The sequence below is a fragment of the Neopsephotus bourkii genome, unplaced genomic scaffold, assembly GCF_033783945.1.
Source record: "Neopsephotus bourkii isolate Nb327-2 ecotype Australia unplaced genomic scaffold, CSIRO-AGI_Nbou_v1 NB_107, whole genome shotgun sequence".
NCBI classification, from domain to species: domain Eukaryota; kingdom Metazoa; phylum Chordata; class Aves; order Psittaciformes; family Psittacidae; genus Neopsephotus; species Neopsephotus bourkii.
Genome location: NW_026900624.1, coordinates 10028018 through 10042081, shown reverse-complemented (window position 1 = coordinate 10042081; position 14064 = coordinate 10028018). Strand labels below are relative to the sequence as shown.

General features: G+C 46.2%; 1 protein-coding gene across 1 annotated transcript in view; it reads right to left on the bottom strand.

Moving 5' to 3' along the window:
* FAT4 (FAT atypical cadherin 4) overlaps nt 1-11286 on the bottom strand; it is a 134830-nt gene extending 123544 nt beyond the window's left edge. Inside the window, exon 1 of the mRNA XM_061360248.1 lies at nt 5517-11286. Within this exon, the coding sequence (XP_061216232.1) occupies nt 5517-10802 (5286 nt within the window). The 5' untranslated portion in view covers nt 10803-11286. The remainder of the gene's footprint in view (nt 1-5516) is intronic.
* Between the last annotated feature and the right edge of the window lie 2778 nt (nt 11287-14064).

Sequence of the window (14064 nt, the reverse complement as noted above, 5' to 3'; positions counted from 1 at the left end):
TGAAATTAGAGGACGGAAAAAAAGGGACAACTTTGAACCAAACCCCACAAATTGGTTTTGAACAGTTTTCGACATAAGGCACATTCATCTCCCGCTCCAGTCCAAGCAGAACTTAGAGATCCCTTTTCAGATCAGTGCAAATGACAGCAATAACTTAAATAATTATAAGTTACTCAGAATCAGCAATATCAGCACTACAAAGAAAAAAAAACTGGCTTTGTAGCTGGACAAGGCAGCAGATTTTCATTGTTTACTCAAACTTTTCATACGTAGTTTCCTTTGTCAAGCTACAATTAATGTGTCATGTATCATTAAAGAATAAAATGCTTTATAAATAGTATGAATACAAGGAATACCCCATTGTTCTTATTTGTATGGGTAAATATGCCAGATAACAGACTTCTCTGAAGCGGGTTTCAAATTCTCTTACTAAATTTAAAGCCCTCCACCATTAGCCAGCTTGGTTAGAGAAGTAACACTACCAGTGTTTTGCGCCAGCAATCCATCCCTTTCCCCTCTCAGGGATGTTAGGGCTAGCCCCACATCCCTGAAGTGGTACCCAACCCAAACAGCACAAGGGATGCATTGTGCTCCCACAGCTTGGGCAGCCTCTCCTGCAACATATTCTGTCATTCCTGCTTAGCAGCATCTTCCCTTTCTTAATCTGGGTTTCTGGAGGTCTGTGCCACAGAGAAGACAGTTTTTGAGCACCTCCACCTCCCTCCCAGGTTTGGTGGGTGCAGGAGTGACAGGACCTAGGCTGGGGTGACTTTAAAAGTTCCACATAAAGTAGTTATCCCATGGTTTTATGGTCATGACTGCAGTTCACACCAGGTCAAGGTGAAATGTCCTATGATTTTCTTTCCAGGAGGAGAGGACCATTCACTCTGTCTGTCTTCATTAAATTCCAGATCTTCACTATGCCAGCAGTAAGCACTGTCTAAAATCCCCACATTTTGCCTAATAAAAGAAAGCACATATTTTGCCTAGACTGTGGATTTGGGAGATAAAAGCCTCCGCCAACCTGGAAGTCCAAGTTTCCCAATAGTGCCAGTCACAAAACGTACCACAAGAAGCAGCTATGAATGCACAGATGCAAAAGAAAACTTGGTGCCGCATATTTCCCTGTCTGAAAATCAAGGGAATTGCCCGTTTCGAAAGCATGTTAACATTCACAGGATCATCGATATGCCCCTCCAAGTATTTCCATTTTTAAATCAATACCATCAATAAAACTTTCATTTAAAGCTTATACATTTTCCAGGGTATTAGGGAATGTATGAAGTGTATAAATAAATATTTATACCCTTCTCTCCCTTCCTTGGAAATTATGAACCTGTTTAAAGTTCAGTTAAACATATTTCATATACAAATAATTCACATCCCAATCTGTGATCCTGTCATTTGTCATATACAACATACACAGTAGCACCACTGGTCCCCAGCAAACCCACTGCTCCTCTCAAGGGTTAAACATGCAAACATTCCCACTGAAGGGTTAAACATGCAAGCTAGAAATCCCGTCTAATTCCATTTAATCCCTAGTAACAGAGCACAGAAGATGAGGTATTGTCCCTGGGTTCCTATTATTACTGCCAGCTAAGAAGCAGGGTACAACACACGACCACCCAAAGTCTCCCACAGCATACAATCATTGTTTTGGGAGGCAGGATTGAATAAAGTCACATGGTTACCAAGTGATGCCAATATGCATTAGTCATTCTATATTAAATATAAAATCATGATGGTGAAACCCTCAGCCCTGCCTGAAGAGGTTAAAAGAGAATTTCTGTTGGAGAGCCATGAGAAAGGAGCTAAGCAATTACTGCATTTTTTCTTTCAGCAGAAACACATGAAAAGGCATAAAATGGCAAACAGAAGAGCTTCAGGAACACCTACATTATTTTTTTCTTATCTGAGAAGAACAATGCCACACCTAATGATTAACACAAGACAGGGCAAAATAAGACTGACCACAGAACATACCAACACAACATCAAATCTGTTTTGTCACTGTAGGTTACACAGAAATTGGCTAATGTCCAAAAGAAAAAAGCTTTCTAATTCAGTAATAACTACCCAACATTACACCGCTTGTTGTAAAATACAATAGAACAGGCACTACTTGAGTTTGCAAATCTCAAAGCATTTGGGACTTTGAGCATAAATACCTCACAACTTGCACTTTTCTGATACACCCCTCTCCCCTTTCTCTCCATATAGTAATAATAAGCACAGAAAAATATACAAATATGAAACCTAGTGCTAAAAAACCAATAATCCAAAAACTGCAAATAAACTGTTCTTTGTTTCATAAACTCTTTAACTGCTGCTTTACTGAAAATGTAATCCTTCAGTTACATGGCATGCCAGCTGCTTTGGGGTCAGAAGGGGATTCTCCGCAGTCCTGTTGTCGCATAGCTCTTCCCTTGGACCCTCTCTTCAGAAAACAGTAGTGTACACCCCCCATAGCTATGCCCTATGATCCTAAAGGGATGGATGAGAAAGGCTGGAAAGAGACTTTTTCAGTTGGAGCACTAGGTGGATCTTTTCATTATAGTTGATATGAATTAAAAAAAAAAAAAAAAAAAAACAACCAAAAAAAAAACCCACACCCCACACCATTTCCGAAGGACAAGGGTTGATTCTTTTGTAGAGCAATTGCCTTCACACAAGCCTGCTCTTCTTTTATACTGCCTGCCAGCTGGACAAAGACTAGCCACTGCTTCGAAGCTGTAAATATCTCTATTTCACACCAGGTATCTGCCACCCAAAATGATTCCCAAAACCTATGTTAGATAAAAGACTATTAACTTTCTTGCTACTTCTGCTCTCTTCAGTCTCAGCCAGCAAGCTTAGCACTGGGTGGCTGAGTGCTCAGTGTTTCACCCGCATGCCACAGTGCAATTAGGATGATGCCTGGCATCAGGGCAGAAGGCGTAGCAGGCAGTGAAGAAGAAAGTAGAAGTCGTTAAGCAAAACCTGCTACTGTTTTTCCCTTTTCTTTAACCATATTCAGAAACTAAACCCAACATACTCTGCATAGAAGGAACAAAGAAAATATACAATACTCGAGCTTTTTCCTTAAAAACCAAAATTTATATCCAGTTTATCTGTTCAGAAAGCTGTCAGGTACCAGAATTATTAGGCTTTGTCTGCACACCTGCATCAATGTTTTACAACTTACTCCTCAAGCAGGACTCTAAAAAACTCAGTCTTCACCCTGCCATGTATATACCAAAAAAAGTTTAAGACATTGTGGGCAAAAGAACACTTAAGCTTCGTAGTTTTAGATATTGTACAAGTCCACAGACATTCATTGTCTCTTGTCAATGTTGTGGTTATGCCACCACTCAAGCTATCACCTTAAAAACTGGAAAAAAAACCATTAAGCCTTCCAAATTGCACATTTAATTCCCAAAAACTCTAGCAAAAGTGTGCTTTAAGGTAGCTTTACAAAGATAAGAGGTAGTGTCTACACACTTGGATACAGGCTGATTTTTCATGACAGTAGCTTGTCAGAAAACGAAGACCAAAAATTTACGCACTACATACATCAAACTAAAAACAAAACAAAAGTTACCATCCAAAAGAAATATGCAAAAAAGCTGCATTGCTTATTCAGCACCCACTGACAGCTTGCACAAAGAATGTCACTCTAGTAGCTCTTGTTCAACAGTGGGACAGCAAAAGCTGTACCAGAGAAATCCAATCAGTCAAGAGACAGACTGCATATGGTTATGTTTCTTAAAGTTGATAGCTGAATATAATTTATAATGTATTTCTAAAGAAGCACAGTAAGCTAATTACATTTGGAAGAAGCAGCGTTTTAGAAGCTGTAAAGATACAACCAGCAATATGAATTCCTAGCTTCCAACTATTGCTTTCAATGTTCCTTTACAGAATAAAACATTTGCTGTTGATTTCAGGAGTGGTTTGTATTCAACAATGTAAAATTTGCTTAAAGTTTCAATGGCTGTTCTCTTCCCTGCTCACCAAATATTCATATTAAATACTTCTACAATGTGTGAGACTATTGCAATCACATGGCCTCCTCTGAGTCTTCTCCAGTCATGAAACTATTTGGTCATGTGCACAGACACAGAGTTGAAAGATTATGATCTAAACACCCACTGACAAAGGCTGAACCCTCAAAACACTATCCATCAAGACAAACTATGATGTAATAATAAGAAAAAAAATTATAAAGGTTTAATCTTTTATAAATTTCTAGCAGGGATACAGCACCCATATATCAGGAATCTTCTTTCCAATACACTACTGCTCTTCAAAACATGATAATAAACAGCACACAGCACACACACTAAGATAAACTCTCTCAGAAGTGCTAAAAAATATTTGAGTTTGAACAGTGCTTAAAGAACTAGAAATACCACATCCACTAAAAACAAAAAGGAAAACAAAATCCCAAACAACAAGAGAAACCAAACCACCACAGCATCCTTGATGGCTCAAAGCTAAGACATAATTCTGAAGAGCAAGTCTAGCTGGGATCTGTGCAAGCTATGCAGTACTGAGGCAAAACATTCAGCTGGCAAGGGAAATAGTTGAATCACTATGCACTACCAACATCCTCTGCAGGTTGACCCACTCAGCAGTGCCAGCCCCAGATTTCCAAGAACTGCAAATTAAATGGCTCACAGTAAAGTGCAGGAGGCAGCTCCAGAACATGGTACAACTTAAACCAAACTCAAGACTTCCTTTCACACCAAGCTTTTCACTATTCCTACAGAAGACAGCAAGAATAACCTAAATGATCAGCTCTGTGGCTCAATTACTAGACAGAGTGAATAAATTATTCATACTACACGGGTGTGTTTCAAACCTGTTTTCCAGCCTTTGGTCCTCAAGCTAATCATGCAGAGAACATTTAAAGACCCTTCAGTCAAGGCAAACATCTCTATGATAAGGAAATCTGCCAGCTAAACCATTGCATTTGTACTGTCTGTCACACCCAAGAACAGAAACAAGATCATTCTCGTACTCATCCATGTGTGCAAAGAAATGGCCTGAATTGGAGGTGCATGAGGAGACCTATCTGACAGACTTAATCAAGCAATGAGCTGTTCAGGAGCAATACCCTACTGGTCAGTTCTCAGACAAATACTGACATGATTATTGCAGTGAAAGGAGGAATAGAAAGACTTCAAATAATTAGCAATTGCTAAAAAGAGAACACATGCAAAACTCAAAAATGCCCATGATTTAATATTGTCACAGTTAGAGTATTTATTAGCTAAAATTCATTTGACCAACCCTGGGCCTAGCGTAGCCAATTTAAGCACTCCACCTAAACTTCTTTCAAATTTCTAGAGGCAGCTTTGAGGAAAACTGTTTGAGGGATACCAACTGAAAGAACATCTTTAACTAATGAATCAGCAGACTTAGCTTTCCTGTCTTCTGCTGTGCACTATTGTCTGTAAAACAGCTAAAAACAAATACATAAAATGGTTCATTTAGAAAGCAAACAGGTAAATACTGAATAAAAGCTTTACCTCTGCTCGTTGGGTGCGGGGCAAAACAGATGACTTTTCAATGGCATAAACATCCACCAAGTAGAGACGTGCTCCTTGCTCCCTGTCCAAAATGGCAGCAGTCTGGATGACACCAGTATGGCGCCCGATGGTGAAGAGGCGCCCAAGACTCTTATCTTCGCAACGGATGGACACAATGTAATATTCCACCTGAGCTTCAGAGCCCCGCGGACTTGATGCCTCAATAGATATCACATTTGTCCCGATAGGCTCACCTTCTTTTAAGATGGTTATGTATTTTGGCTGAGTGAAAACAGGCCCATCAACCCCTTGCAGAATGATAGTCATCTCAGTGGTGGATCTTCTCCTTTCAGGGCCAAGATCCGTGGCAGAAACTATGAGATTGTATATGAGCTGAGAAGGCACCAAAGCTGACGCTACTCTTAAATCTCCGCTATAGCGATCCACAATGAAGGTTTCGGTATCTCCATTGACTATTTCGTATTCCACTTCTCCATTGGCGCCCTCATCAGGATCTGCAGCAATAATTGTCATTAGAATTGAACCGATCACAACTGAAGGGTCGGCTGCGAGAGCATTTTGCGATATAAAGACAGGAACATTGTCATTTTGATCTGTCACCAAAATGGTCACGTTCTTCAAAGCAAATCGTCTGGACTCCACAGGAACAGCCTGATCTGTGGCTTTGACCATTAACTCAAAGAGGTTAGCAAACTCACGATCTATTTCAGCACTAGTAAATATTGTCCCTCTCACTTCATCTATACGGAAATGATTACCCCTTGGCATCTGCTGGATGATTGCATACGTTAGCTGCCCATTAATATCTGCATCTGGATCATGAGCAGTCACAGAAATGACAGAGCTACCAACAGGTACATTCTCAACAATAGATTTAAAGATGTCCCCAGGAGGAAAATTGGGAGGGTTGTCATTGAAATCCCTAACATGTATTACCACTGACATTGTAGATGACCGTGGTGGCCTTCCTTGGTCTTTTGCTGTTATATTTAGCTTATACAGAGATTGTGTCTCAAAGTCCAGTTTCTTTGCGAGAAAAATACTACCAGTGTTGGGACTGATGCTAAAGGTCCCATGATTGTTCGTCCCCGTAATGCTATAGTGGAGTTCAGCATTGTCGCCTGAATCAGAATCAGTGGCAGTGACAGATGACACAAGTTCACCAACTCTCATATTTTCCAGGACATCCACCAAAAAGGTTGATTTAGGGAAGGAAGGACTGTTGTCATTTTCATCCAATACATCAATGTTCAACAAGCAAGTTGAACTTAGGGAAACTGCTCCAGAGTCTACTGCTTGGATGACAAGTGAATACGATGCAGTAGCTTCATGATCTAGCTTGCCCACTAAGGTAACTTGGCCTGTGCTACTATCTATTGCAAACTGCTTTTCTTCATTTCCCTTGATTACAGAGTAGTGAATCAAGCCATTAACCCCTTCATCAACATCTGAGGCAGAAACTCTCAGAACCTGTGTCAGATTTGCTGCCAATTCTGATATAGTAGCTTGATAGAGATCTTTCAAGAATTTGGGGGCATTATCATTGATGTCTTTCATGTAGATTTGTACAGTTGCCTGATCTTTTAGAGGCTTTGGCAAACCCTGATCTGTTGCTATTACCGTGAGACTAAATACTGCAGCTCCCCTTTGTCTCATAAGAGCTTCTCTGTCAAACTGATGAGTGCTTCTTATTTCCCCAGTTATTGCATTCAGCTCAAAATCTGGCTGCATATGCTCAAACGAATACCTGATTTCACCATTTGGCCCAAAGTCTTTATCTACAGCATTTATTTGCCCTACATATGATCCACCTCTCTGCTCCTCTTCAAAATAAAATACATAGTTGGTACTGTTGAACAGGGGTCTGTTATCATTTACATCCTCCAGAATTACAGTAACGTTCACAGTAGCATTGAGTGGCTCTACTGCTCTATCAGAGGCCACGACCAGTAAAATATATCTTTCCTGAAGTTCACGGTCCAGTTCACTTTTTATATACAGCTGACCATCTGGGAATATGCCAAAGGCATCCCCAGTATTTCCTTCAATTATGCTATAAGCTATTTCACCGTTCACTCCCGAATCTTTGTCAGAGGCCTGAACCTTAAAGAACCTGGAATTCACAGGCTCTGACTCCAAAATAGTAATTTCATAGGAAAGCTGATCAAACACAGGCGGGTTATCATTTACATCATGGACAGATACAGTCAGGATAAAGTTAGAGGACAGCTGTGGCACCCCCATATCCGAGGCCAGGATTTCAACCTGGTAAGACCCAGCATTTATATCAAGTGGTCCTATTAAGCTTATGGCCCCTGTTTGTTCATTGATTGAAAACAAGCCCTTTGGGTTTTGCTTAAGGCTATAAAGAACCATACCATTAACACCTTCATCAGGATCAAGAGCTCTGGCCTGGAATATGGTATGCCCAGCTTTCCAGTTTTCAACCACATTTACACTTTCTACCGTGTGAATAAAGTGTGGAGAATTGTCATTTAAGTCTTTGACAGTTATATTGACCACAGCATCTCCAGTAATCGCCCCACCACTAGCAACCACCTTCAGCTGGTAAAATGCTTGCTCTTCCCTGTCAATAATACTGGCTGTGGTGATCTGCCCTGTCACTCTGTTGATGGCAAACATGCCCCTTTGGTCACCCATAGTAATAAGGTAACTCATATTGGTGTTGAGGTCCATGGTAGAAGCAAAAACAGTACCTACATGGTAACCTAGGGCAACATTTTCAAAGACAACAAAACTGTACACGCCCTGGCTGAAAACAGGTGGATTGTCCTGGGTGTCCAAGACAGTGATGGTGACAATGGCTTGGTTCTGCGACTGAAGATGGCCACCATCAGTGGCCACAATCTGCAACTGGTATGCTGTTTTCTCCTCCCTGTCAAGAGCTATTTTTGTTGTAATGACCCCTGTCTGGCCATGAACCTGAAACCTGGAGGTGTCTCCAGCTGAGATGCTGTACTTGACTGTCCCATTGAGTCCCAGATCAGGGTCCGTGGCAGACACTGTGGTCACATAGGTTCCAGCTGGCTCATTCTCTTGGATATGGGCAAAATATTGAACCGGGTAAAACACAGGACTATTGTCATTTATATCCAGGAGACTCACGTTAACTCGAGCTATGGAAGAAAGGGGAGGAGAGCCTAAATCAGTGGCCAGGACCTGCAGGGAAAAATGAGCCTGCTCCTCCCGGTCCAGCTGTGAGATGGTGCTAAGCTTGCCTGACACGGGATCCAAACGAAAGATCCGGCGAGGGGTGACCGAGGAGGGGCCAACCACAGCCAGGGCTGGTTCAGCTTCCTGCAGGGAAAAGCGGACTGTCCCATTGTCCCCCAAGTCCCCATCTGTGGCACTCAGGACCAACAACTCAGTTCCTGATGGGGAGTTTTCAGCCAGGGACACCTGGTAGCCCTCAGGTTGACTGAAGCGAGGTTTATTGTCATTGACATCCAGGATGGTCACCACCAGCTGTGCATAGGAGAACCTGGGCTGCACCCCTTGGTCACGGGCACTGATATTAAGCACCACCTGAGAAGCAGTCTCCCGGTCCAGCCTGCTGGAGGTGGACATGCCTGCAGCATACCCAGCTGTGGTGACCAGCCCACTGTGCTCACTGATGCGAAACCAGCCAAGCTCGTTGCCCGAGACGATGCTGTATTTGAGATTGGCATTGAGGCCCGAGTCCCGGTCCGTGGCAGTCAGGCCCCTCACATAGCTGCCCAAGGGCACCTCCTCACTGATGTTCACAGTGTAGACAGACTGCCCAAAGACAGGGGGGTGGTCATTAATGTCATTCACAAAGATCACCAGGCTAGCCACTGACGAACGGCTCACAGGAGCTGCCACCACTCCATCAGGGGAAAAGGCAGAAGTAGGGGGACCCGGGGGTGGTGGAGGGGCCCCATAGTTATCTGCCACTGCCACTGTAAGGTTATAGGCTGGGATGCGCTCCCGGTCCAGTGCAGCTGCTACCTTTATAAGGCTGAGGTTGGGTACTTTGCTGCTGTGTACTTCGAAGTGACGCTGCTCATTTCCAGCCAGGATCGACACAGAGATGTTCCCATTGGCTGCAGGGGAGTCGGCATCACTCACCGTCAGCAGGGCCACCACTGTGCCAGGTGCTGCGTTCTCATCCACAGAAGCAAAGCGAGAGGTGGCTGGGAAATAGCGAAACTTCACCCGGGGCTCATTGTCATTGACATCGAGCAGACGGATGAGGGCCTCAGCCCGGCCGCTCAGTGCTGGCACCCCTCGGTCCAAGGCCTGCACTGTCAGTGAGTACTGCTGTCGCATCTCATAGTCCAAGCGCTCCCGGATGCGGATCACCCCACTCTCAGGGTCCACCTCAAACGGGAGGCTGCCAGCCCCCTCCCCACCACCACCGCTGCCATCACCTCCTTCCAGGCGGTAGCGGATGTCAGCATTGGTACCTTCATCAGCATCAGCTGCAGTGACCTGGAGGACACTGGCCCCAACAGGCGCATCCTCAGGCACTCGTGCCTGGTAAAGAGTCTGGCTGAAGATAGGTGGGTTGTCATTGATGTCCTGGACAGTGACATTGACCTGGAGGTACCCCCGTCGCCGGGGCTCACCCTTGTCCTCCACTTGCACCAACAGCTGGTAGGTGGGGGTGGCCTCCCGGTCCAGCCCACCCCGGGAAACCAAGTGCAAAAAAGCACCTTCACCGCTGGGGTTGAGTGTGATGTTAAGCCGAAAACGCCCCTCCTCATTGCCGGCCACAATGCGGTAGGAGCCATGGTCTACACCATTAGTGCCACTGTCGGCATCGGTGGCCGTGTCCAGGATAAGCTGTCGCCCGCTGCCCGTGTCCTCCTTGAAAGTCACCACGATGGAGGGATCGGGGAAGACGGGTGCGTTGTCGTTGAGGTCGAGCACCAGGACCCGCACCTCGCTGGGGTAGGTGGGCTGGCTGGAGAGCACCACCAGGTCCACCACATCGCTGGCCAGGCTCTCGCGGTCGATGGTGGTGCGGGTGTGCAGGGCTCCCGAGGTGGCGTTGATGGTGAAGAGGGCGTGCTGCTCGCTCAGCCGGTAGGTGAACCCAGGTCGGGTGGCGATGGTGCCTACCCAGGTGCCGGGTGGCTGCTCCTCCAGCACCTGGAAGACCTGGCGAGGCTCGGCGGCGGCGCCCAGCGGTAGCTGCGGCGGCAGCAGCAGCACCGACAGCAGCAGCAGCAGAGGAGGCGGCGGCGAGGCCCCGCGGCCGGCGGCGGGGGGGCGTCCCATAGCGCACCGGGACAGGGTCCCGGCGCTGCCGCTCTCAGCGGCGCCCCCCGGGGTCCACTTTCCCACCGACGGCTCCCGCTTCTCTCCCTCTCCTCAGTCACGGAGGCTCCGCTCACCCTGCCCCGCCACGGACGGGAGCAGACCCGCCGGCTCGCAGCGCTCACGGGGCGCTCCGCTCCTGCTGCAGCCGCTGCCGTTCCTCCCGCCGCAGCCGCCGCTCCGGGGCTGGGGGGCGCCCAGGGGCGCCGCGCCTCATCGCCGCCGTCGCTACCGCCGGGGTGCCCGCGCTTCGCCGCTCGGCAGTAGCGGCCGCCGCCCCACCAGCATGCCCGGTGCCGGCGCGGCGGTCAGCGGCGGTGCGGGACGCCGCCGGGTTTGTAATCCACGGCCGTAACGCTCTCCACGGCCCGACCCCAACTTTGCCTGGCGCTCATTGATCCCTTCCCTCTTGACGCCCGCCGCCGACTCCCCCCACAGCCTCCCATTGGCCGCCCCGCCCGCCACCGGCCCGCCCACCGGCCCGCCCAGCCCGGCGGGGGCCCCGCGTACCTGGGCGTCCGCCCCGACGGCCGGGAGGGGGGTCTGGGCTGGCGGTCAGGGAAGTGGGGTCCCAGTCGGTCGGGTTGCGGCGGCGCGCCTGACCCGCACACCGAGGGACGTGGCGGCGGGCGCTGTTTGTAAAGCAGCTCGTAAGGAACTTGAGGCTGCTCAGCGCGGCGGCCGGGACGTGTGGTCCCCGGGAAGACTCTCGGCTGCGCCGCGATAAACTTCCAAGCAAGGCACCGGGTAGCGCGGGGCCCGAAGCAGCCGAGCGTGGGCGCCGAGCGCCCTCTGCTGTCTCGCCGCCGCCCGGCCCTCGAAGCAGTGAGGGCTGCGGGAGTGAGCGTTCCCCCCTGCTCCGTGCGGGGGGTGAAGGTGAATCATGCCACGGGCGCCCCATCCTCAGGAGCCCGGGCTTCCCTTCATCCCAAAACAGCCTTTAAATGACCCGGAGAGCCCCAACCCCGCCTGCCCGCAGCCACCGTCAAGAGCCAGGGAAGGGACAGCCCCGATGCCAGCGGTGGCAGTGGAAGCAAAAGTCTGATTCTGATTTTGTTAACCTTTAAATGCAAGCTCAGGCATAAACGTCGCAGTCGACCAACCTGCGGGCAGCAATTAAGCTGACAAAGTAAACCCAGTGTAGCCACGTAACAAATCAACAAACACGCGAGTTTATTTATCCTTGTGAGGTAGTTAATGAATCTGGCAGTGAATTTTCCAACATGGAAAAGTAAGAAAAGGGAGAAGTTAGGTGAAAAGAAACAAGGAGAGTCTGAGTAACGTGGAGTTGGAAGACTTGCAGGGGTAAGGTGTCAAAGATGGGTATAATGCAAAAAAAGGAGCTCAAATAAATACCAGCAGGGGTCTTGACTGGAAGTGGTTGGTGAGGTAGATGCCTCTGGACAGTGTTGTCATCTAACCCAAAACCAGACTTCAGGCCATTAACTCCTTCCAATCCCCATTCCCTTTTAGCAGCCCTGACACGGTGTCTTTTTTAAAGAAATCCCTGCCGGCTCCATCACCACGGGGCACCTTTCCTCCTGGGGGCAGCTCTCCACAGCCTGTACTTAGTTCTGCACTTTGCTGTACCTGCTACAGATGAGGAGGAGTTTTGTGCCTGAAAGGGCCCTGCCAGCTGCATGAACTGGTTCAGCAGGAGATAGCAAGTATACCTTCAGACCTTACAAACCTATATACCTTAGTGGAAACACCTCCTTCCCTCTCACAAGGAGCTGGACAGTAAACTATGGGGCGGTTAAGAAGGGATCATTAGTTCTGTCTGATCTCCCTGATCACGTCTTGATGTCAAAATCTGCACCAGTTCTTTGATATTTAACTCCATCTACAGGCGTACATCGACCCTTGCTTGCAGTCAGCAATTCACTGGTTCTTCTCGAAAGGCAGCCCTATGCATCTAGGCATCTTTATTTGTATTATAAAAATGCCCCCAGTTTAGATGAGAAAACAACAGCAATACAGTATTTTCAAAGAGAAGAGATTATATGGGGTAAAAGGGGAGGATTACCATCATAAATTAACATGAGTCCTAGCTAGAATAACTCCTCAAGCATTCGCCATGGCTTTATTACTAGAGGCTTTTCTTGCTACATGGGATTTCCCACATTTGTCAACTAAACTTGAGCTCTGAGTTGAAAACACAGCACTGAGAAACACAGTGGGCATTCTGACACCCCCGAAAGGACTTTGGTCCATTCACTAATTAACAGGTCAGAATAAATCGTTAACCAACTATTTTATGTGTGTAACAGGCAAAATCTTGTTCTGGTTGCTCAAGCTTTTCTGCGCCCACAGTTTGCACTTCCCTCTGGGCTCTTCCCTCATGTGTCAAACTTTAAAGTGCTACTAAAAAGGTATGGAAATTCAAATAAATGAAAATTCAACATCAGCCTCTTAAATTCTATACACCTGAGGTAAGCACATTGCATAAAATTCTGGAAAAAAAAGAATACCTAGAAAAGAGGTGAAAATCTAGACAATAGGATTTACAGCACTAGGTTTATGCTATTCCACTCACAAATAACACCTGTCAATATTTGATACCAGAACTATGATACATGCCCATTATATTAACACAAAAAGATACATTGCAAAAATTTTCATCTCACATATGATAATGAGCCCAACAATATCTTTTTGGCAGTTTACAGGCTGTGTAATTTAACTTTGGGGTTCATATCACATATCTAATATGATGACTGTAAATATCAGCAAGTTGTTTCAGAAACAGAATTTGCTTAAATATTTTGTATTTGTAGATGTAAAGCTAGCCTAGATGTATTTCTAGGTACAGGCCACCAAAAAAAGAAAAAATCGCAACCTTTAAATTCCTGAAGTGATTCAGGATATCAAAATTCCATTTCTTAGGCTTCAGAAGTGACTTTTTTTTTTATCAAAATGTTTACAGAAAATTATATTAAAATTTACAACTAAGTTACCAAAACAATTTCAGTCCAATTTTTTTCTAACACTCACTGCTGTTGTATTATATTTTTAATGTGAGCTTCTGTGTCAAATGTAGCCAAAGTTAGGAGATGATTCAAGAATAACAGTTTTACTTTATTTTTGGGGGGTGGAGAAGGGAAGTTGTTTTAATGGTTAAGAAATTAAAGCAGCTACAGGAGATCTAAGTCAACACAAACCTGCCTATGCTGTCACTGGTACTGTCAGCAAGAGGGGCTTCAAATGCCTTCATGGAACAGTG